The sequence below is a fragment of the Caloenas nicobarica genome, chromosome 1 (assembly GCF_036013445.1).
Source record: "Caloenas nicobarica isolate bCalNic1 chromosome 1, bCalNic1.hap1, whole genome shotgun sequence".
Classification (NCBI taxonomy): domain Eukaryota; kingdom Metazoa; phylum Chordata; class Aves; order Columbiformes; family Columbidae; genus Caloenas; species Caloenas nicobarica.
In genome coordinates, this window is record NC_088245.1 from 215629798 (window position 1) to 215652653 (window position 22856).

Below are 22856 nucleotides of genomic sequence, written 5' to 3' on the forward strand. Positions count from 1 at the left end.
GGAGCTAATGCTGCGGAAGGGTCCAGAACGCCGCGCCTCAGCACCGCCCAACATCCGGGGCGTTGGGGGGGCGGGACTTGTCCAGAGCGGTCCAATCCGAGGCGCTCGCGTGGAGAGGCGCAGAGGGCGGGGCGGAGAGTCTTAAAGGGACCGCGAGCAGACGCGGGCGCTGAGGGGGCTTGGCCGGTAGGGGGCGCCCCCGGGGGGGCGGGCAGAGCCCCGTCGCGTCCCCGTCGCGTCCCCGTCGCGTCCCCGTCGCGTCCCCGTCGCGTCCCCGTCGCGTCCCCGTCGCGTCGCTGTGTCGCGGAGGCCGGAGGGGGCGGGCGGGGGCGGGGCCGCGGCGGCGCTGCCGGGTCGGGCCATGGAGCAGCGCGGCGGGGGCTGAGCGGTGCGGGGCCGGGGGCGCGGGTTGGGCGGGTCAGGGCGCTGGGAGGGCCGGGGCGTCTCCGGGAGGGGGGTCACAGCGCTGTGAGGTCTCTGGAAGGGGGTGCTCACACCGAGGGGGTGTCTCGGGGGAGTGTGGGGTGCCCGGGGGGGGTGATGTCTCTGGGGGGAAAGCGGGGCAGGTGGGGGCTCTCCAGGGGATGGGGGGTACCCGGGGGCCACAGCACTGTGAGGTCCCTGGGGGTGTCTCTGGGGGATTCGTGGTCCCCGGGGGGCCTCAGGGGGATTTGGGGTCCCCGGGGAGGGTCTCTGGGCTGTGTGGGATCCCTGGGGGTGTCTGTGGGGCAGGGCGGACTCGGGGCTGCTCAGCCCGTGATATAAAAGATTTTATTTTTTATTTGCCCCCTTTGGGCAAGACCCCCATGAGAGGGGGCCGGGGGCCAATTGGGGGCTCCTCTTTGGGGACAGCGGGGACACCGTGTCCCCCGCACCGTGAGGCTGTCCCCCACGGGATGGCCATGCCCTGGATGGCCCCGTGACACTGCGTGTGCCCCCAGCTGAGCCCCCAGGCAGGTGTGGGTGCCAGGGACCCCCAGCCCCGTCCGGCCGCTCAGGTGTCTCCTCGGGCTTGGGGACACCCAGGGGACGGCAGCCCGGGGGTCCCGCTGCCCCCGCTCCACCGTGGATCTGCCCTTTGGCTTTGTGCTCATCCTGCCAATAAACCCCCAAAAGCAGCGGCACAGCCAGGGGGGCTGAGCTGTGTTTTCTGTAGCCCCTGGGTGCTGGGGAGGAGACGGTCCCTGCCCCGGGGGGGCTCCCATCGCTGTGGTGGGGGGGGGACACACCTGCCCAAACAGCTCACTGGCTTCCCAGGGATTGTCTGTAAATTGGATTTGTCCGGCAGCCCAAGTGGCGTGTGAGGTGAGATCTCGGGACGCTTGCTCAGAGCAGGGACAGGAGCTGGACCCGATGATCCCTGTGGGTCCCATCCAGCTGAGCAGAACGTCGCAGCCCCTCGTTTGGGTGGCTCGGTGGCCCCAGTCCCCAGGCCGGGGGCACCTGCTGGGACAGGAAGGGTCGGGACCAAGGGAGAGGGGAGGGAAGTGAAGGATTAGCAGCCAGGGCAGAGGGTGAGAGTGCGGCCGGGGAGCTGGGGCTGAGCTGGTGCGGAGCCCAGAGGCGGCTGCCGGGCTTGATAAACCACTTGTCCTGACTTGCCGACCCGGTGAGTCACGGTGTTATCGTGGTGCAGGGTGAAGGGTGTGCAGGGTCCTGATCCTGCAGCCAGGTGCTGTAAAAAAATCCTGTTTGTAAAGGTGCTGAGTGCGCAGAGGGGCGGTGCTGGATGCGGGGCGGCGGTGTCATCGAGGTGGGGCCAGCGGAGAGGGGACAGTGCCCTGGGTGGCGGGGGATGCATGGACAGGTCACAGCACCAGCGGGCAGCATGGAATCACTTTGGTTGGAAAAGACCCTCCGGATCGAGTCCAACCATAACCCACCCCTGGCACTGCCCCATGTCCTGAGAACCTCATGTCCGTCTGTCCAACCCCTCCAGGGATGGTGACTCCAGCACTTCCCTGGGCAGCCTGTTCCAATGCCCCACAGCCCTTTGGGGAAGAAATTGTTCCCCAGATCCAACCTCAACCTCCCCTGGCGCAACTTGAGGCCGTTTCCTCTGGTCCTGGCGCTTGTTCCTGGGGAGCAGAGCCCGACCCCCCCTGGCTCCAAGCTCCTTTCAGGCAGGTCAGAGATCAGAAGGTCTCCCCTCAGCTCCTGTTCTCCAGCTGAACCCCCAGCTCCCTCAGCCGCTCCCATCACACTTGTGCTCCAGCCCCTTCCCCAGCTCCGTTCCCTTCTCTCAACTCGCTCCAGCCCCTCAAGGCCTTTCTTGGCGTGATGGCCCCAGAACAGTCCCCAGCACCTGCGGGGTTTGTCAGCGTGTCCTGTGCAGCAGCTCTGAGCGCGGCTCGGGAAAGATCTGGATAGATGAGTCCCACTCAAAAGAGCTCACGTGCCTTTCCAGCCAGATCGGCCCCGCTGCCCGCAGGCCACTGCTCTGCCCCTGCTCACTGCTGGAATGTGCATCCCTGCCCAGGGCTGGACCTCGCAGGACGACAGAATCCCCGTCAAACTGTTTGTTTGTTTTCAGGTCCACCAAGATGTTACAGGTGCCGCTGCCCCTGGACCGAGACGGGATCCTGTTCAGGCTCCGTTTCACCACGCTGGCCCTCGGGACTGTGTTCTGCCCGCTCTTTGGTTTCCTCTTCTGCGTGATCTGGTCTCTGCTGTTCCATTTCCAGGAGACGACGGCGACGCACTGCAGGGTAAGCAACTGTCATCAGCAAAACTTCCCCAAAGCTGTGGCTGCGGGGCTGGGGCGGCCGGCGGGGTGGCAGGGCTCCTCTCTTCTTTTGGGCTTTCCCACCAGAGCTGTTACAGGATCTTGAACAAGCTGCTTCATTTTATTGTACTTGTGATGTCTTGGGACTGGGGATGGAGGTTTCAGCTTTTTAAAAAGGACCTAGGAAAGTACAGGCGGGTCAGGCCGATGTCTGTAATCATGATAAGGAATAAAACTGGTGAGGCTGTGGATAAATGTACTATCTTGTGGAAGAGTTAGCCAACTTTTAGAAAAGGAATTTTTGCCCCTCGTGTCTGCTGGAGTTCTTCAGAGGAGGCACAAACATGTGCCCGGGGAGTGCAGGTTAAGAGGGACCCCCCGGATTTCCAAAAGGGCTGACATTGGGTTCCTCCCCAGGGCACGAGTGTGGAGAAGCCGCTGGGGACAAGCTGGGAAGAGGGGTCAGGAGCAGATGGGCGTCCTCCCGCAGCAGGAGGTGACCCCAGGGGCTTGGGGGGTCCATGTTGTTCCTCGTGCCTGTACGCCGTGGGGTGACACGGGCTGAAGGCAGGATCCCGCAGCGGGGAGCACGAGCCAGGGTGACAGAGCAATAAAGTGCTGGGGCAGATTGTTCTGGAGAGATAAGTGATGTGCACAGCCACCGTGCAGTTCTGTCCCCTCGTTGAGACGCAGGTGTATGGGGCAGGCGGAAAGGGTGCTCGGGGATGTCACACAGCCCCTGTTGCTGGGGTGCAGAAATGAGGGGTCTTCAGCTGCACACGGGAAGAGACGATGGGCTGAGAGCGGGGAGAGGTGAGACAGGGACCTCTGAGGTTGTGTTCAGACTGGGGAGGGCAGCGAGGGACCTACTGCACCCTCTGCCTGTGTGAGAAGTAGAATCACAGAATCATTTGGGTTGGAGGAGACCCTCAAGATCACCAAGTCCAACCGTTCCCCCACCCCTGGCAGTGCCCCATGTCCTGAGAACCTCATGTCCGTCTGTCCAACCCCTTCAGGGATGGTGACTCCAGCACTGCCCTGGGCAGCCTGTTCCAATGCCCCACAGCCCTTTGGGGAAGAAATTGTTCCCCAGATCCAACCTCAACCTCCCCTGGCGCAACTTGAGGCCGTTTCCTCTGGTCCTGGCGCTTGTTCCTGGGGAGCAGAGCCCGACCCCCCCTGGCTCCAAGCTCCTTTCAGGCAGGTCAGAGATCAGAAGGTCTCCCCTCAGCTCCTGTTCTCCAGCTGAACCCCCAGCTCCCTCAGCCGCTCCCATCACACTTGTGCTCCAGCCCCTCACCAGCTCCGTTCCCTTCTCTCAACTCGCTCCAGCACCTCAAGGCCTTTCTTGGCGTGAGGGGCCCAGAACCGCCCCCAGGGTTCGCGGTTTGGCCTCCCCATTCCCAGCACAGGCCGGTCACTGCCCTGGGCCTGCTGGCCACACCAGTGCTGGTCCCAGCCAGGATCCTGTGGCCTCTTGGCCACCTGGGCACACGCTGGCTCGTGTTCAGTCGCTGGCACCAGCACCCCCAGCTCCTTTTCCAGCTGCTCTTCCCCAGCCTGCAGCGTTCGTGGGGTTGGTGTGACTTGTGACGTATGGAACGTTGTGTGGAGGTGGCGGGTTCAAGGCGCCCACAAAGGAGCTGGTTCCTCTGGCAGAGAGCGGCCGATCTGGGGATGGACGGTTTTGTGTGGGCCCTGGGGAGAACAAGTGGGATCAGGAAAGAGTGGATCACCTGCTGTGTAGTGATTGTGGCTGGCTCAGGATGTCCCCAAGCTGTGACACTCTGGAGGATGGGAGTTTATTCTGGGCTGTATTGATGGTTTTCCTGCTTTTATGTTCTCCACTGAACGTTGTTTTCCTGCTGTTGCTGGCGGTTCTCTCCATTAGAGCTGGGCTAACAAACCCCTGCGGCCTTCCCTCCTCTGTCCTCAAACTGGGGGGCGGAGGAGACGCGAGGGACCACGGCTGAGCAAAGGGAAGGAATAAAGGTCAAAAATGTACAGCTAAGAAACCTGAGGGGGACCCTGAGCGGGGCACCCCGGTTCATGGGGACTGTCCCCTCAGGGCTGGGGACAGCGTGGGGGGCCGGCTGGTCCTGAGGGATGAACCAGGGTTGCTGCCCTGTTGTGGCTTTTGAAATGGGAGTAAACTTATTCAGAAAAAAAATCAGTTTTAGCATCTGAGAGGGCTATAAACACTCTGCCTTGGTGAGGCCTCATCTGCAGAACCGGGGCCAGTTCTGGGCTCCCCAGTTCAAGAAGGACCAGGAATCACTGGAGAGAGTCCAGGGAGGGACACAAAGATGCTGAGGGGTCTGGAGCATCTTTGTGCCGAGGAAAGGCTGAGAGAGCTGGGGCTGTTGAGCTGGAGGAGAGAAGCTGAGAGGGATCTGATCAATGGGATCAATATCTCAGGGTGGGTGTCAGAGGATGGAGCAGACTCTGTTCAGTGGTGCCCAGCGCCAGGGTGAGGGGCAACGGGCACAGACTGGAACACAGGAGGGTCCATGTGAACATGAGGAGAAACTTCTTTGCTGGGAGGTGCCAGAGCCTGGCCCAGGCTGCCCAGAGCGGCTGTGGAGTCTCCTTCTCTGAGACATTCAAACCCGCCTGGACCGACCTGTGTGATCTGCTCTGGTCACCCTGTGTGACCTGCTCTGTGACCCTGCGTGAGCAGGGCTGGGCTGGGGATCTACAGGGGTCCCTGAAACCCATCCAGCCTGGGATGCTGTGAAACTCAACATGCTCCCTACTCCTCCCCCACCAGCCGCTGTCTCTCTTCCAGGTCCCGAACTACCTCCCCTCCATCAGCGCGGCCATCGGGGGCGAGACACCCCAGCGCTACGTCTGGCGTCTCTGCATCGGCCTCCACTCCGCCCCCCGCTTCCTGGTGGCCATCGCCTACTGGAACCACTACCAGAGCTGCCACTGCTCCCACCCGCGCTACCTGCGCCTCTGCCACTGCAACCTGCTGCTCAGCCTGCTCGAGAACTTCGCCCTCCTCGTCCTCACCTACGTCTCCTCTTCTGAAAACTATGGTAGGTGTCTCCTCTCACGCTTTGTGCTTGCTGTCATGCCCTTGGTCTTGCTGGTGGCTGTTGAGGCTTTGCAGAGCCCTGCCTTGCTGTGGTGTTTTGGAATTAGTCAGTTTGGAGAGAAAAAAACCAGCAAAACTAAAGAAGTTCTATTAAAATTAGTATTTATGTAGCGAAGTTATGTCTGTAATCATAGAATCTTAGAATCATAGAATCATTTTGGTTAGAAAAGCCCTTCAAGATCAAGTCCAACCGTTCCCCACCCCGGCACTGCCCCATGTCCTCAGAACCTCATGTCCGTCTGTCCAACCCCTCCAGGGATGGTGACTCCAGCACTGCCCTGGGCAGCCTGTTCCAATGCCCCACAGCCCTTTGGGGAAGAAATTGTGCAACTACCCATGTTTTTCACAAAATTCTTGGTTGCTGATAACTGGTTGAAGCTGTAGGCTGAGTTTTTATATCCAGCCTCAGATCAGGCTTTAGCGCTTGGTTCCCACTTGCATGCCAAGGCCACGTTTAACGTGTCCCGCCGCAGCTCAGCAAAAGCAGGTACGCTCATCCCCACCGTCCGCTCTGTCTCCACTGCTGAGCTTTGGCTTTAGCTCCACACTGGCTTCCAGCCCGCGCTCTGTTCCAGTAGCATTTACATACCCTCCTACAAAATTGTCTGGGTAGAATTTCCTGTGTTGGCCTGAAAACAAAATGAAAATTTTTCAGGTTAAATCAACGTGTGCAAAATACAGACACAGAGTAGGCTGGGACATGCCCTTTGCCCTCATGGTCTCGTCGGAGATGAATTAAAAGTGCTGGTGGTGATATCCAGCCGTGGTTTAATCCTGAGATCTGGAGGAAGCTCTGGGGACTGTCTTGGGAGGACTCAGATCCAGGAGCCAGCAAGGTGGTGCTGTTGCAGAGGGAAAAAGCCCCATTCTGCAACTCGTCAAGAGGAAATTCTTGTGTCACCTGTCCCTGCACTCAGCTGGAGGGAGATGATGGACATTGTGTCTGGTTGTGGGACCACGCTCGAGGATGTAGTTGTACAGTCTTGCAAAGACAGGCCAGGGTGGCAGGAGAGGGTTTGTCTCTTCGCAGCAAGGGAGGTGAGGTGGGAGGTGGGGATGCAGCTGGGTCCAGCCTGGAGAGCAGGAGCTGATCTCTGAACTGCCTGAAAGGAGCTGGGAGCCAGGGGGGGTCGGGCTCTGCTCCCCAGGAACAAGCACCAGGACCAGAGGAAACGGCCTCAAGTTGCACCAGGGGAGGTTGAGGTTGGATGTGGGGAACAATTTCTTCCCCAAAGGGCTGTGGGGCATTGGAACAGGCTGCCCAGGGCAGTGCTGGAGTCACCATCCCTGGAGGGGTTGGACAGACGGACATGAGGTTCTCAGGACATGGGACAGTGCTGGGGCTGGAGGAACGGTTGGATTCCATGAGCTTGAGGGACTTTTCCAACCTAAATTCTCTGATTCTATGACTTTATACTGCGAGTATCGTTCTACTTGCAATGGGTGAGGAGAACAAGCTCTCGGAAGGCAGATGTGGTGGGGGTCAGGAAGCCCTGTAGCTGCTTAGAGCAGCAGCCTGGAAGCGGGTTATGGCCACAGGGACCCCCAGATCTGCCTGTGGGGCTGGGGGTCCAGCCCCAGTGCAGATGAGCAGGCGGGTGGTCTCTGAGGCTCCTCCAGCCCCCGCTGCCATCAGGGCAGGGTTTCCTATTCACAGGGCAGAGCAGGCGCTGTCCTGACTCCTGCCGTGATGGGTGTTTGGAGACGTTGCATCTCGCACACCAAAACAGCTTATATTCGGGAAAACCGGCCGACAGGCGCATGAGCGCAGCGCCCTTCGGGGTGGTCAGACAGCTGATGGCTCTGTGCGCGCTGCTTGTTGTCCCACTCCCAGATGCTTCTGTCTCTCGCTGTGCAGCGGTCGTTGCCTCCTCCTCGCTCAGGAGCCGTGCCTGCGGCAGTGCAGGCCGGGGCTGTCGCTGGAACACGAGCATTCGGTGCTCACGGGCTTCCACGGGGCTTCAGCTGGTGGCTTCATAGCTGCGGTGTCATGAGCAGAGTCCAGGGACCTGTGCTGGTCCATAGTGGAGCCCAGTGAGCTGGGATGGCTGGACACAGAATCACAGAATCGTTTCGGTTGGAAGAGACCCTCCAGACCATCGAATCCAACCGTTCCCCACCCCTGGCACTGCCCCATGTCCTGAGAACCTCATGTCCGTCTGTCCAGCCCCTCCAGGGATGGTGACTCCAGCACTGCCCTGGGCAGCCTGTTCCAATGCCCCACAGCCCTTTGGGGAAGAAATTGTTCCCCACATCCAACCTCAGCCTCCCCTGGCGCAACTCGAGGCCGTTTCCTCTTCTCCTGGCGCTTGTTCCTGGGGAGCAGAGCCCGACCCCCCCTGGCTCCAAGCTCCTTTCAGGCAGGTCAGAGATCAGAAGGTCTCCCCTCAGCTCCTGTTCTCAGCTGAACCCCCAGCTCCCTCAGCCGCTCCCATCACACTTGTGCTCCAGCCCCTCACCAGCTCCGTTCCCTTCTCTCAACTCGCTCCAGCACCTCAAGGCCTTTCTTGGTGTGAGGGGCCCAGAACCGCCCCCAGGGTTCGCGGTTTGGCCTCCCCAGTGCCCAGCACAGGACGGTCACTGCCCTGGGCCTGCTGGCCACACATGAACCTCCCTCTGACAACGGTCTGTGGTCCAGGGGACGCTCCTGTCCAGCTCAGCTTCCTCATCTCCTCCTGGCACTTGTCCTTCACATCCCATCACCACCCTGCCTGCCTCTGCCGGTGTCCCCAGCTGTCCCCGCCATAGCAGGGGACCGCAGAGCAGCCTGCTCGTGGGACATCGAAGTGGGAGCGTGCCCTTAGACATCCCGATGCTCGTTTGGGGTGTGGATACCCCGAGGGTCATGGTCACACGAACGGCTCTGCCCGGCTCGCGTGGACCTCTGCAAGGGGCAGGCCGAGGTGCGGCGGGGCGAGAGCCGCACGGGAGCTGAGCCTCACCCGCTTTCCTCAGCTCCTTATTACAGACTAATCCTGGCTCCGTGGGGAAAGTTCCAGCCCTCAGCTGGCGGCTGAGGTGAGGACGGGCTGGGGTTAATCGTCTCACAGGGCACTGCTCCCGGCTTCTCCTCCTCAGCTGCCTTCGCCGGGGCTACTCGCAAAACACAAGCTCTCCTACAAAACTAAACCACTGCTCCTACACACAAACTGCCCGTTCCGCAGGGTGAGGAAATAGGAATACATCTTGGGAAGGTCATGAAGAGAAAAAAAACCACAAAGGAAAACAGGAGTTATTTACATTCAATAATTCAGTAGCCTTTAACATCTCTCTATACAGACAGGCTCTTTCTGTATATGTACAGGCTGCAAAGGGATCTGAATGAAGCTTATCCCAAGTGCAGAAGAAAAATACAAAAAAGCCTTGATAATTCACTTGAATTATGTTGGTTTCCCTTCCCCCAGAATCGAGAGGGGAGGCGGGGAAGACAATTTCTGACATTCAGCTGCTTGGGAATTCAGCTGTGGTTCAGTTCCTGGAGAAGAGGCTGGAAAACTCTTCTAAACAGAAGCATTTCTTTGAAAATATTAATAACTCACCTGGAGCTGCATGGGGTTTGTGCGGTTGGGCTCTGTGAGCTGCTCTGGCTTAGCGTTGCTCGGTGCTGGTGACGAGGCCAATGACAACGGCTAATTGGCAGGTGGATAGTGCAGGAGGCCAGAAGATGGTCCTTCCTGGGTCCTGGGCTGGCTCCCTCTGCAAGCCCCACTCTGTGCCTCAGTTTCCCTGTCCCTGGAGTGACAGTGGTGACGCTGAGCTGCTCTGGCGGGTGCCCGAGGTTCACGGCTGTGGGGGCGATGGGGACTCCACACCGGGTGCCAGGGCACACGAACACCCTCTGGCACCCCTGGGATAAATCTCCCGGCAACTGGCACGAGCAGCTTTGTCATTAAACCCCCTTCCCTGCACCTGTCCCCTGCGAAGACCCTGGGTCCCCAGACTGCTGCTCATGCGAGAGGCACAGCATCGAATTAAGATTAAAATCTCCTGGGTGCTGGGGCCCTCAGCCTTGCGCCCTCCCTGCCCCGCGTCCCCCTCGTGCTCGGTTTTAACAGGAAACCTGTTGTCTCGTTGATTCAGCAATCCACGAGAATGCCTTCATCGTGTTTATCACGTCGGCGCTGGGCCACATGCTCCTGACGTGCATCCTCTGGAGAATGACTAAGAAACACACAGTAAGTCCCGAGGTACAGACACTTTCCTTTCTTCTCTGCGCTGGGGCTGGGGAGGGGGCTCGGTGGGTGCTGAGGGGCTTCGGCTGTCGCTGGCTCACGAAATAACCGTCACCGGGTGGTAAAGGAGTTAATACCACCGGGGAAACTGGGAAACATCATCACCAAAATCCGTGATTTACCAAAACAAAGTGGGGAGGAATCTTTTAATTTCCTACTTTCTGGTTTTCACTTAGAGCTGATGTTTGACATACCCCAAATGAGCGGGCAGGCTCCCGATCCCTTCTCCATGCCCTGGGATGCCCGTGTCTGAGCTGAAATTGGTTTTTCCGTGCTGGTGCTGCAGCTTTGGTGCCGTCCTGGTTTGTGGCGAGTGCCGGGCCGTGGGCAGCGGCACAGCCGCGGGCAGGGCAAGACGCTTGGCTTTGAAATTCCATACGTGAAATCTGCTTGTGGGGCATGTCAGTCCCTGAGCACTCGGCTGTGCCTGGGTCACGGGGCTCCCGGGACCTCTTTGCCCTTTTTTCCTCAGGGAGGACATGGAGCTGCTGGAGAGGGGCCAGAGGAGCCCCAGAAATGACCCGAGGCTGGAACAGCTCTGCTGTGGGACAGGCTGGGAGAGCTGGGCTGTTCAGCTGGAGAAGAGAAGCTCCGGGGAGACCTTAGTGCGGCCTTTCCGGACTGAAAAGGGGCCGAGAAGAAAGACGGGGACAGACTTTTGAGCAGGGCCTGTTGTGACAGGACAAGGGGTGATGGTTTTAAACTAAAGGAGGGAGATTCAGGCCGGACATGAGGAAGGAATTGTTGCCCTGCGGGTGGTGAGAGCCTGGCCCAGGTTCCCAGAGAGGTGGTGGCTGAACCATCCCTGGAGACATCCCAGGCCAGGCTGGACGGGGCTCTGAGCAACCTGAGCTGGTGCAGATGTCCCTGCTCATGGCAGGGGGGGCACTGGGGGAGCTGGGGAGGGCCCTGCAACCCAAACCACCAGCGATTCTCTGATTCTGTGCATCTCACTGATCGCCAGCCCTCACAATCCCCAGTACCATTTTAAACAGGGAAGGGTCCCCAGGGCTCTCTGGCCATATTCCCCTGGATCACTGTGATCGCTGTGCACAGCAGAGATGTTTGGGGGAAGCTGTGCCAGGTGTGTGACCTGTCCCAGGGTCGGGACATGGCTAAGGCCGGGAACAAGCTCCCCAAGGCACTGTGTACAGGGCAGGGGCTGCAGTGCTGGGCTCTGCTCACTGCTCATCGTGGCTGTTTATTGTCCCCTTCCTGCCATTCACCCAGCCTGTCCCCTCGCTGGCCGGTTGCAGGGACCTGCAAGAGAAGCTTCCCGCAGTTGTTTGGCTGCAAGCTGCCCTGTGAAAGGGACTTTTGGGGATCCTGGGGTTCCCCTCCTCTCACGCTCTGTTCTCTCTGGTGATACAGGGATAACAGGAGCTCAGCAGTTCCTCCTTGGCAGCTCTTCTGCAGCTTCACATATTTATTTCAATTTTTTTGGCTTGTCTTGTTCTTTCGTGAGACCTCCAACCCCCTGCATCTCGTCCCCTGGGTGCTGCAGCTCACACGACGACTCCCAAGCAGCAATCTCCGCAGGGAGCGCCTGTCCGTGGGCGTTCCTCCACCTTTGCAGGGAGTTTAATTTGCCTGGGACTTTAATTGCGACATGTCAGCAGCAGCGTTAATCTGGACAGCAGTTTTGAGCTGGGCCCAGTGGCCGGTCCCTGGGCTCAGTGGCCGGTCCCTGGGCTGAGCTCCGAGCCTCGTGCCCCGATGGCGATGGGCAGAGAGCTCTGGTGTGACACGTCCCCGATCCGGCGGAGCAGGGGATGGGGTCAGGGAGCGGAGCAGCCGTGTCTCTGCTGGGAACTCATGGGGTTTCACCCGAGATCACATTAGGAAACACCGTGAGCAAAGTCCCGCAGGCGGTGTTGTGACCCGGTGTGTCCCGCTGCCGCCTGGCAGCACTTGTACCTGCAGGTCACCCTCCTCTGCCACGTCACCCAGGGCTGGGGCGTCACCCGCTGCCAAGGAGCTGCGGGATGCAAACGGGAGGTGCTGGCAGGGCTGGCAGAGCCTGTCACAGTCACCAAGGTTTGGGTTGGAGGGCCCTTCCCAGCCCCCCCAGTGCCCCCCTGCCACGAGCAGGGACATCTGCACCAGCTCAGGTTGCTCAGAGCCCCGTCCAGCCTGGCCTGGGATGTCTCCAGGGATGGTTCAGCCACCACCTCTCTGGGCAGCCTGGGCCAGGCTCTCACCACCCTCAGGGCAACAATTTCTTCCTCATGTCCAGCCTGAATCTCCCTCCTTTAGTTTAAAACCATCACCCCTTGTCCTATCACAACAGGCCCTGCTCAAAAGTCTGTCCCCGTCTTTCTTCTCGGCCCCTTTTCAGTCTGGAAAGGCTGCACTAAGGTGTCCCCAGAGCTTCTCTTCTCCCGCTGGACACCCCAACTCTCTCAGCCTGTCCTCCCAGCAGAATCCCATGTGTCTGCACATCCACAGCCCATCGGTGACATGTCTGTGGGATGGCGGCCTCGCTGGGGCTCTGCTGGGGAGCAGCCTGTACCCACAAAGCCTACGGGTTCGGCGTTGCTGGTGCTGTCCCCTGGGCTGTCCTGCCTCCAGCCTCCTCCTGCTCTGCTGGGATGGGGTGGCTTGTTTGGGCGTGGGACAAGGGGCACAGCAAACCTGCCCACCCATGCTGCAGATGCAGGAGCGCCTAGGTGACAGCAGCAGTGACACCAAGCCCGTGGGCTTCGTGGGTGCAGGCTGGTCCCCAGCTGACCTGGTGAGGCCACCGTGCTGGGCTGGGGGCTGTGGTTAAGCCACAATGTCTCTGGCCGTGTGCCACAGTGGGCGAGGTGGCAGCTTGTCCTCGTCACCCTCTGCCCGGTGCTGCAGGGCTCACGCTGGGGCACATGTGCCCAAACCCCCAGCAAAGGAACCTCTGTCCCCTCTGAGCGTGTGTCAACCATGGCACGTCCTTGGAGGGGCAGGGAGGCACAGGGGTAGAATCACAGAGTCATTTTGGTTGGAAAAGCCCCTCAAGCTCATGGAGTCCAACCATAACCCAGCCCTGGCACTGCCCCATGTCCTGAGAACCTCATGTCCGTCTGTCCAACCCCTCCAGGGATGGTGACTCCAGCACTGCCCTGGGCAGCCTGTTCCAATGCCCCACAGCCCTTTGGGGAAGAAATTGTTCCCCAGATCCAACCTCAGCCTCCCCTGGCGCAACTTGAGGCCGTTTCTTTGTGTCCCTGTCTGCCTTCAGCCTCCTGTTCTCCAGCTGAACCCCCAGCTCCCTCAGCCGCTCCCATCACACTTGTGCTCCAGCCCCTTCCCCAGCTCCGTTCCCTTCTCTCAACTCGCTCCAGCACCTCAAGGCCTTTCTTGGTGTGAGGGGCCCAAAACTGCCCCCAGGATTCAAGGTTTGGCCTCCCCAGTGCCCAGCGCAGGGACGGTCACTGCTCTGATGTCCTGGCTGAATGTGCCACCACCTGTCACGGTGCCACCACCCAGCACAGCTCCCCCTGCCCTCGTGGGCAGCCCCTGCAGATGGAGGGCGCTGCCTGCCCCCCAAGCTGATGTCCCCCCGCGGGGAGGGGACCCCTCTGGGCCAGCCGTGCCACCGGGGCTCCTGTGTCCTCACCCCAGCTCCTGCGGGGCCGCGTGTCGGCAGATGGAGCTGTCGCCCAGGGAGCGAGGCCGACGGGCGAGCTCCTCCGCAAAGGCAGCTGCGGGGTGGCTGTCACACTGGGGGGGTCTGAGCGAAGCGGCCGAGGGCTGGACACGCCGCGGGGCGTGCGGCACCCGCCGCATCCTTTGATAAGCTCTGCATCCCCCTTATCATCTTTCTGCAGGTCTGCCTTGTCGCTCCGTCCCGTGATGTGCGACGTGGCTGTGAATCGCTCCCACGGGGACACGGCTCCTCCGGGCCGGGTCTCCCGGGGCTCGTGGTGCTGTTGAGGCTCCTGGGGCTGCACTCGGGCTTCCCGGGGGTGCTGGGCTCGGCCCTGCTCCTGCGGCACCCGCGGCTGCTGCCTGGGGGGGCTGCAGGGCTATTTTAGGCGAGGACGCAAATTATCTCCTCTTGTGGGTGATGGCATCTTGGGGCCGGGTTCTGGCTCCGTTCTTATCAGTTTCAGGGGGTTTTTGTTCACTTTTGCTACTCCCAGCCCTGGAGCGGACAGTGGCGGGAGGAGATAGGCAAGGGGGATGAATCGGGTCCCATGGTGCCTTGTCTTTCCCTTGTCTTTGTCTGAGGAAACCACCAAGGGCCCCCAGGGGGGTTCAGGTTCTTTGGCTCCAAACCTGGGACCATTTCCAGGACAGATGTGAGGGGCTGGAAGGCTGGACCTGGGGCCAGGGGCTCTGCGCAGCCGAGTTTGAACTGGGGGCCAGGGCCAGCAGAGCCCTCCCCAGGCCCCGTGTCTGGAACTGCTTTGTAGCAGCGCCGGAGGGGGCAAAGCTCCCCGGGTTTACCAGAGTTTCAGCGTGTGAGTGACGGGAATTGGTCTTGCAAAAGAAGCCTCGCTGGTCGGGGCTGGTGTTGCAAGGGCCTCTCTACAAGGGCAGGAAGGTGCTGGGGAACTTCTTCGTAATGGGGAAGTATGGGCGGTTTCCAGTTGCGAGGCGGCAAATAGTGAGAAAAAGGAAAATAAAGCTCTGCAGGAGGGAAGAAAAAAGCAAGCAGGCCGAGAGGAGGAGGGGAAGGGGTGAAGCAGAGAGAGCTCAGGGAGAAGGGAACTGGGGCCAAAGAGCATCCAGCTCTGTGCTGGCGGCCGGTCCCTGCTGCGTGGCCATGGCAGCGTGGCACTGCTGTCCCCACGGCCACCCCTGCCCCAGGCCACTGCTCGCCCTGCCAGACCCTCCTGCCGCAGCTGGCCTGGCCATGGCAAGGGTGCCGCGTGGTGCAGCCGAGCGGAGCAGTTTCACTTCTTGTTTGCAAACACATTTCCCCCTGTCCCAGCCACTGGCGTCACCAGTGGCTCCGTTTCGGCTGCCAGCCCGGCTGCTTCAGACCCGTCGGTGGAGCCGGGTCTGGCTGTGCCGCCGCTGCTGCCCGCCCCGTCCTGCCCGCGCTGCCGCGGCGGCACCGCTGAGCTGGGCTTCAACTGCTGCTGGAAGAACCACGAACGCGGCCAGTGAACGCACGTGGTTTCAGCCCGACCCCTCGGCAGCACCGTCGCTGAACCGGCAGCCAGGCGCTGGCAGCCCATGGGGCAGTGGCAGTCGCTCACACAACCCCCTATGAATATCCCAGCGTAAGCTGTTGGTGCTGGGAGAGTTTGTATTTGGGTTCAGCATAGGGGAGCCAGAAGCACTTGAGGGGCAGCTGGGAGCGGCGTGCAGCACGGAGGGTGCACTGTCCCCAAGGAAGGGACGGCTCCGTGAGCAGGGCCGGTGCTGGGAAGGTCCCAGGGGACTGTAGCTGTTGCATTTGCAATTAATGTCACTTTGCTATCCCAGTCCCTGTCCCCATCAGGAACTGGGGTGTGAGCCCCGCAGGGTCCCTCTTCTTCCTCTCCGGGGCGGGAGGCAGCAGGAGCTCTGTGCCGCTCAGCAGCATCCTCCCGCCCTTGGCGCTGGCTTTGTGGGGCTGGGGGCTCCCCTGGGAGAGGTGAAGGTGACACCAGGTACATTCCACAGGCTGGGAGCTGCGTGGGCAGCGTCCTGGGCTGGGGCTGCAGGAGTGTCCCTGCCGGGATGGGCTGGGGCAGCTGGTCCCTTCTGTCCCATCACAGAATCACAGAATAGTTTGGGTTGAAGGGACCCAGTGCCCCCCTGCCATGAGCAGGGACATCTGCACCAGCTCAGGTTGCTCAGAGCCCCATCCAGCCTGGCCTGGGATGTCTCCAGGGATGGTTCAGCCACCACCTCTCTGGCCAACCTGGGACAGGCTCTCACCACCCTCAGGGCAACAATTTCCTCCTCATGTCCAGCCTCAATCTCCTTTAGTTTAAACCATCATCCCTTGTCCTGTCACAACAGGCCCTGCTCAAAAGTCTGTCCCCATCTTTCTTATGGGTCTCTTTTAAGTACCTCACAGTGCAGCACGGTGCAGTGCCGTATGACACAATGCAGTGCCGTGCAGTGCAGCACAGTGTGGTGCAGTGCTGTCTGACACAATGCAGTGCTGTGCAGTGCAGCACAGTGTGGTGCAGTGCTGTATGAGGCAATGCAGTGCCGTGCAGTGCAGCACAGTGTGGTGCAGTGCTGTCTGACAGGGTGCAGTGCTGTCTGACGGTGCAGTGCTGTGCAGTGCAGCACAGTGTGGTGCAGTGCTGTATGAGACAATGCAGTGCCGTGCAGTGCAGCACAGTGTGGTGCAGTGCTGTCTGACAGGGTGCAGTGCTGTCTGACGGTGCAGTGCTGTGCAGTGCAGCACAGTGTGGTGCAGTGCTGTATGAGACAATGCAGTGCCGTGCAGTGCAGCACAGTGTGGTGCAGTGCTGTCTGACAGGGTGCAGTGCTGTCTGACGGTGCAGTGCTGTGCAGTGCAGCACAGTGTGGTGCAGTGCTGTCTGACAGGGTGCAGTGCTGTCTGACAGGGTGCAGTGCAGGGCAGCTGCCGCTCTCCTCGCTGTGAGCAGCGGGGTCGTGCTGCCGCTTCTCAGCGCCGCCGTTTCCGCCGCTGCCGCGGGATGAAAACAAGGCTGTTTGTGACCCGTGTTTCCGCTGTGAAACCCCACAGTCCGCCTCGGCCCCGGCGCGTTGTCGTTTCGCTCATGGTTGGCACCGCCGCTCGCCCCACCCGCCCCACCGCCCCGCGCCCTCCCTGCTCCTGCCTGCGCCAACCCTGAACCAGAGGGTCCAGGAGGGACAGTGACAAGGACAGGGACGGGGCCCTCGGCAGCCCCAGCGGGAAGGGACTGGCCTGGGGGCAGAGGCGGCGGTGGCCCCACGTCCCCAGTGGTGAAGGCGGCGGCCGGGCCGTCCTTCCTCTCTGGGTTTTCCTCCCTGCGTGACCTGTTTGTGCTGCCGGCAGCTTTCTGGGGGGTAATGGAAAGTGTGATGGGGCAATTTAAATTTTCCTTATTCTCAGCAGTCCCTGAAAATGGGAGTTTTTTGTCACACGTGAAACATCAGATGAGGGGGAAATTCCCCTCCCACCCAGAAACAGGAATAACAGCCAGTGGTTGGGCTGGTATTTGGCAGGACAAGGAGTGATGGTTTTAAACTAAAGGAGGGAGATTTCAGGCCGGACATAAGGGAGAAATTGTTGCCCTGAGGGTGGTGAGAGCCTGTCCCAGGTTCCCAGAGAGGTGGTGGCTGAACCATCCCTGGAGACATCCCAGGCCAGGCTGGACGGGGCTCTGAGCAACCTGAGCTGGTGCAGATGTCCCTGCTCATGGCAGGAGGGCACTGGGGGGGCTGGGAAGGTCCCTTCAACCCAAACTGTTCTGTGATTCTACCCCGGCCCCCTTGCATGGGGCCAGGACCCCTTTCCAGCCCCCCTGTCCTGGGGCTTCGTGTGCCGGGACCAGGGCCAGGGGCCTCCATCCTGTGCTGGGCTGGAGACACCAGGGTCTGCCCCACATCCCCTTCAGCCCCTGCCCACAGTTTGGGGTTCCTGTGCCATGGAATCCCCCCACACATTCAGGGTGCAGGGGGGCCGCTGGCAGCAGCCCCGTGCTGTGCTCTGCCTTTTGTGCTGCTTGAGGTGGTGCTGGGGGGCAGGATGGGGCCCCCCGCCACGCTGGGGTGGCTCGTGCGACGTCTCCAGCACAACACCCGCCCCTTCATGTGGTTTCCTCCTCCCCAGCGCAGTTGCGAGCGAGGGGGTGCAGCACCCGCCGGTGAATTCCCCGCACCGGGGCGGTTGGGCAGCGCCCGGGGGAGCCGGGGCCACCTGCAGCCACCCTATCTGCAGCCGGAGGATCTACCGTCTGGTAGAGCCGTTGGCCCCGTTTTGGGGGCTGTGAGAGCCCTGTGTGCACCCCAGCAGCACCGCAGCTCCTGCCTCCGCAGTCACCTGCATTCACACAGCGTCCCAGGCTGGTTGTGTCCTCTGTAGATCCCCAACCCAGCGCTGCTCACGCAGGGTCACAGAGCGGATCGCACAGGGTCACAGAGCGGATCACACAGGTCGGTCCAGGCGGGTTTGAATGTCTCAGAGAAGGAGACTCCACAGCCGCTCTGGGCAGCCTGGTCCAGGCTCTGGCACCTCCCAGCAAAGAAGTTTCTCCTCATGTTCACATGGACCCTCCTGTGTTCCAGTCTGTGCCCGTTGCCCCTCACCCTGGCGTTGGGCACCGCTGAACAGAGTCTGCTCCATCCTCTGACACCCACCCTGAGATATTGAGCCCATTGATCAGATCCCTCTCAGCTTCTCTTCTCCAGCTCAACAGCCCCAGCTCTCTCAGCCTTTCCTTGGCACAAAGATGCTCCAGACCCCTCAGCATCTCTGTGTCCGTCCCTGGACTCTCTCCAGTGATTCCTGGTCCTTCTTGAACCGGGGAGCCCAGCACTGGCCCCAGTTCTGCAGACGGGGCCTCCCCAGGGCAGAGCAGAGGGGGAGGAACAACCTCCCTGCCCTGCTGCCCACACTCTTCCTCACGCACCCCAGGACCATTGGCCTCTTGGCCACAAGGACACATTGGTGGCTGGTGTGGTCTCTGGGGTTGTGTGGCTTGTTGGTGTCAGACGATGCTGGAGGCCTCATAGCCCCGTGTCCGCTCCCTGGGCTACGGCAGTGAGTCCCCTCGGGTGGGAGCTGCTGTCCCGCCGTGGGGAGCCCAGGCAGCCGCTCGCGTTATATCCATGTAGGTGTGATCCTTCCACGTGTCCCTGAGTCACCGCCCTGCCAAAGCCACCGGTGCGGCCTGTGGTCCTTAGCCGGGGGACTGTGCCCAAGGAGCCGGGGTGCAGAGGGGCCCCCGGGGCTGCCTGGCCGGAGTGTCCCTGGGCTTGGGAGTGGCAGCTCCAGCAGCTCCAGCGGCGGCAGTGACCAGGGCTGAGGAAATGGTGGCCTCGACGGGTCCCTGCCGTGCCAGAGCAGGCACCGGGGACCGGCCGGGGCTCTGACCCACCTCTCGGCCTCTTCCAGGAGCGCAAGTCGTACAAGTGGAAGCAGCTGCTCTTCTTCTTCACCTTCATCACCTTCGCTTTTGCCGTGTGCGTTTACTTCCACCACAACTGGTACTGCGGCCCCGGAGGTAAGAGAGGCCGGGGCAGGGCTGCGTTCCCCCCGCAGCGTGGCTGTGCCGGGGTGGGGACACGTGCAGGGAAGTGACTGGGGTGATGCCTTGGCTGCCAAATCCCAGCCAGAGGCCAGGGGAGCTCCCCCGAGAGGGACGGTGCCCACCTCCCTTCTCCACAACCCCCCGCCCCATCCCCGTCCCCCCGGGGAGGTCCCCAGGGGATCCCCATCTCCTGGGGCAGACGTGGCGGCGGTTCCCCTCACCCGCTGTGTTCCACCAGTGTACACCATCTTCGCCTTCCTGGAGTACCTGGTGGTCCTCTTCAACATGGCCTTCCACATGACCGCCTTCTGGGACTTCGGCAACAAGGAGCTGGTGGTGAGCTCGCTGCTGGAGGACAAGCACTTCTAGATGGCTGCAGTGCCAGGGGGGCTGCTCCTCCGGGGGGAGGCAGAGACCCCCCTCCCTGTCCTGCTGCCCCCAGGGCTGGGGCGTTTGCCGTGGAGCTGCTGCAAGGATCCCCCAGGGTCCTGGGCCCACACGTGTCTGCGTGGTCCCTGGCTGTGCCTGGACCTCTTACAGAGGGGCTGGGGGCTCTTGCTGGGGACCCTCGGGGCCGGTACCCCCGCCCTGGCTCCCTGATGACTGCGGGATGGGCCGGAGCGCAGAGGGGGGAGCAGGTTCCTCCTGCCTGGTTCTTTGGAGGATGCTGCCGGCAGAGCAGGGTGCTGCTCCCAGCCCCGCGGCGTGGGGGGACCAGCCTCGCCCTGAGGCACAGAAATTACTTTACAACCCGTGAGGTTATAAAGAAGGTATGTTTATTCAGCGCCGGGCACACACGGAGATAATTCCTCCAAGGTGTGGCAGATCCCCAGCAGCTGTATCAGCCCTGCCGCTGCTCTCCCTGGGTGCTCTCACGGTTCCCCCTCCAGACTGGGAGCCCTTGGGCAAGCTCCCCAAAAGGGCTGGTGGCCTTTCAGGCCTGGATGCTGAAGGCAGCCTGGGGAGCAGGAGCGCTCGCTGCCCCTGCGCCTCTCTGGCTGGACCCCAAAGCGGAGCTGCCGCAGCTTTGTTTTGGGGGCTCAGCGATGCTACTACTGACCTGGGACAAGGGTGTGGGGGGGGTGACCCCCACCTGCCGGGGCGCGGGGGCTGGCGTGGCAGCAGTGCCGTCGCGGGGCACGGGGTGCTGGCAGTGTCCCCAGGCCGGGCTCCAAGGGAGCTGTGGCTGCTCAGGCTCGGCCACGGCCCAGGAGGGACCGGCCACATCTTGCGCTGGGAGGGACCGCGGAGCCGGTGCTGTGCCGGAGAGGTGGCACGGGGCTCGCTCCTGCACGCTCGCTGAAAGAGCAACGGGCAGGGGCTGCAGGCAGGGGCACAGCTAAGCCTGGCAGCACTGGCACCCGCCTTGACGTTGTGCTTGCCTGGGCTCACCACACTCGGCTGCAAGGACCAACGTGGGTGCCTGTGACTGCCCTTCGTGCGAATGCAGCCACCACAACAGCCCCCAGGATGTCCCAGCGCTTGTCCCTGCATTCCTGGGGCTCGGGCAGAGCCTCCTGCACCATGAGCTGTGTCCTGGCTGAGCCGGGGCCATGCTGGCCATTGCGAGGGTCCTGCTGTGACGTGTCCATCTGTGAGTGTCCCCGCCGTGCCGTGCCGGGCTCCATCCAGCCCCCGCCTGCATGTGTGTGCGTGCTGCCCGCCGCAGCCTCTGCGCCTCGGCTTTGAGGTTGAAATAAAGCACTGAGTATTTTTGTGAGCTCTCGGCAAACTCCGTCCCGCTTCCACCTAGCCCAGCCAGCGCGTGGGATCGGCATGGCCGGCAGGTCCCATACCCTGGGCCGGGGTGGGGTCCGGGCTGGGGGGCAGAATGGGACCACAGGTGCTGGGTGAGGCTGGGGCGGGGAGCTGGGCTGAGCTCACCCCACAGCTGGGGGCTCCCGCCCGGTCCCGGGGGCTGCAGATGGGGGATGCTGTGGGGTTGGGGCCAGAAGGGCTGGGGTGGCATGGCCGTGGTGTGGGGCAGGGTGCTGGGGGTGAATGGAGCTGCCTCAGTTTCCCCCTGCCCGGTGCTGGGGGTCCTGCTGGGGCGGTGGGACTGCGGCGTGGCCTTGACCTCATCGCAGCTGGGATGGGACTGGGAGCAGCTGGGAGGGGACCAGCCATGAGCTCATCCTGCTGCTCCCGGGGCCAGGGCAGGGCCGCGTCCCATGGCTTCTCCCCACATCCCAGCCCGGGGTCTCCGCCTCATCCCAACTGCTCTGCCCTACCCCACCGGGGTGGCACCTGGGCCCACGGGGGCTGCAGCCCCCACCCACACCCCGCCAGCCCTGGGGACAGGGTCCGTGTCGGCCCCTGGCATGGGGACATCCCTGCTGTGGCACCCCAGGGCTACCGAGGGTCCCCCTGACAGTGCAGGGCACCCCAGTGTGGGGGAGCGGGGGGCCCAACGCTGCATTAGCCCCCCCAGCTCTGCCCTGTGCAGCCCCACGTTGTGACACCCACGGCTCTGCTGTCACCCTGCCCACGGGGCCTTGCGGGGTGGCACAGCTGCTTGGGTGCTCGTGACCCCACCTGGCCCCAAAGGAGGGACCCCCCCAGCACAGCCCCCCCAGATGACGGTGGGGTGAAGGTCAGACCCTGCTGCTGCCGCGGGAGCAGGACACAGAGGGTGCAGCCCTCAGGGACCGTGCTGGGGGAGCAGGACGCAGCCATAGGGGTCCCCCCAGTGGGAGCAGATTGGATGCAGCCCCCAGGGCCGGGCTGGGCCATGCTGAGCCTCTCGTGGGCTCTCAAACTGGGCTCTGGGGGGGCCACACTTTGCCCCAGCCTCCGGGGGGCTGCAGCAAGGCCTGGCCGTGGGAGGGGATGGGGATGGGACACGGCCAGAGCCACCCTGCCCCCTGGCACCGTCGCCCACGCCAGCCCCGGCTCTGGCCGGGAAATGGCAGCGGGAACAAAGGCGGGTTGTGGCAGGCGCCAGCCCTCGGCGCTTCCTGCCCCGGCCACACAAGGGGCCCGTGTCCCCAGCAGCGGGGGCCCCGCCAGCCCCCCCGGATCCGGCCGCTGGCCAGCACGTGCCGGCAGCCCGCGGGGGTGGCGAGCGCGGCCGAGCAACGGGGCTGCCGCCAGTCCCTCGCTGCCACCATCATCGGCCTCAGCCCTTGGCTGCGGAGTCCCCGGGACGTGCCAGCGCTGCAGCCCCCGGGTGTGGGGACACAGGGACACGGGGCCATGGCCTCTGCCTGCAGCTCCGGAGCGGGGCAGGACAGGGCAGAGCCCGAGCCGGGGTGGCCGGGGGGCTCCCTGGGAGGGACCTCGCTCCTGCAGCCCCTGTGCCCATCCCTGCAATGTCCCCATCTCCCCATCCCAATGTCCCCACGGCCACCCCGTGCAATGTCCCCGTTCCTATCCCCTGCAATGTCCCCATCCTCAATGTCCCCACTGCCAACCTGTGCAATGTCCCCATGGCTACCCCATGCAATGTCCCCGTTCCTATTCCCTGCAATGTCCCCATCCCCAATGTCCCAATGGCCAACCTGTGTCATGTCCCCATCCCCAATGTCCCTATGGCCACCCCATGCAATGTCCCCATGGCCACTCCGTGCAATGTCCCCATTCCTATCCCCTGCAACGTCCCCAAGCCAGGGAGCTCAGCACTGGCCCCGAGCAGACACGGGGGTGGCCGGGGGTCGTGCTGGCTGTGA

The 22856-nt window shown here is 62.3% G+C and overlaps 1 protein-coding gene across 6 annotated transcripts; it reads left to right on the plus strand.

Annotated features, from left to right (window-relative positions):
- The first annotated feature begins 107 nt into the window (after positions 1–107).
- On the plus strand, positions 108–20892 carry PGAP2 (post-GPI attachment to proteins 2). 6 transcript variants are annotated; one of them, XM_065627044.1, is made up of 6 exons: positions 108–186; positions 2534–2708; positions 5514–5766; positions 9906–10012; positions 19053–19161; positions 19427–20892. In XM_065627044.1, the coding sequence occupies exons 2-6, from the start codon at positions 2544–2546 to the stop codon at positions 19555–19557; spliced, it is 765 nt and encodes a 254-aa protein (XP_065483116.1). In that variant the 5' UTR covers positions 108–186; positions 2534–2543; the 3' UTR covers positions 19558–20892. The 6 variants fall into 6 exon arrangements, with proteins under 6 accessions (XP_065483116.1, XP_065483115.1, XP_065483120.1 ...); XM_065627043.1 differs by lacking the exon at positions 108–186 and adding an exon at positions 332–388; XM_065627048.1 differs by lacking the exon at positions 108–186 and adding an exon at positions 332–388 and having other exon boundaries at positions 9906–10000.
- The last annotated feature ends 1964 nt before the right edge of the window (positions 20893–22856 follow it).

What these genes read in the sequence shown, in the direction of transcription:
- PGAP2 (XM_065627044.1), top strand. Translation starts at nt 2,544, where the DNA reads ATGTTACAGGTGCCGCTGCCCCTGGACCGAGACGGGATCCTGTTCAGG. An exon ending in CTCCTCTTCTGAAAACTATG is followed by an intron (nt 5,767 to 9,905) that starts GTAGGTGTCTCC and finishes TCGTTGATTCAG; the next exon opens with CAATCCACGAGAATGCCTTC. An exon ending in CTGGTACTGCGGCCCCGGAG is followed by an intron (nt 19,162 to 19,426) that starts GTAAGAGAGGCC and finishes GTGTTCCACCAG; the next exon opens with TGTACACCATCTTCGCCTTC.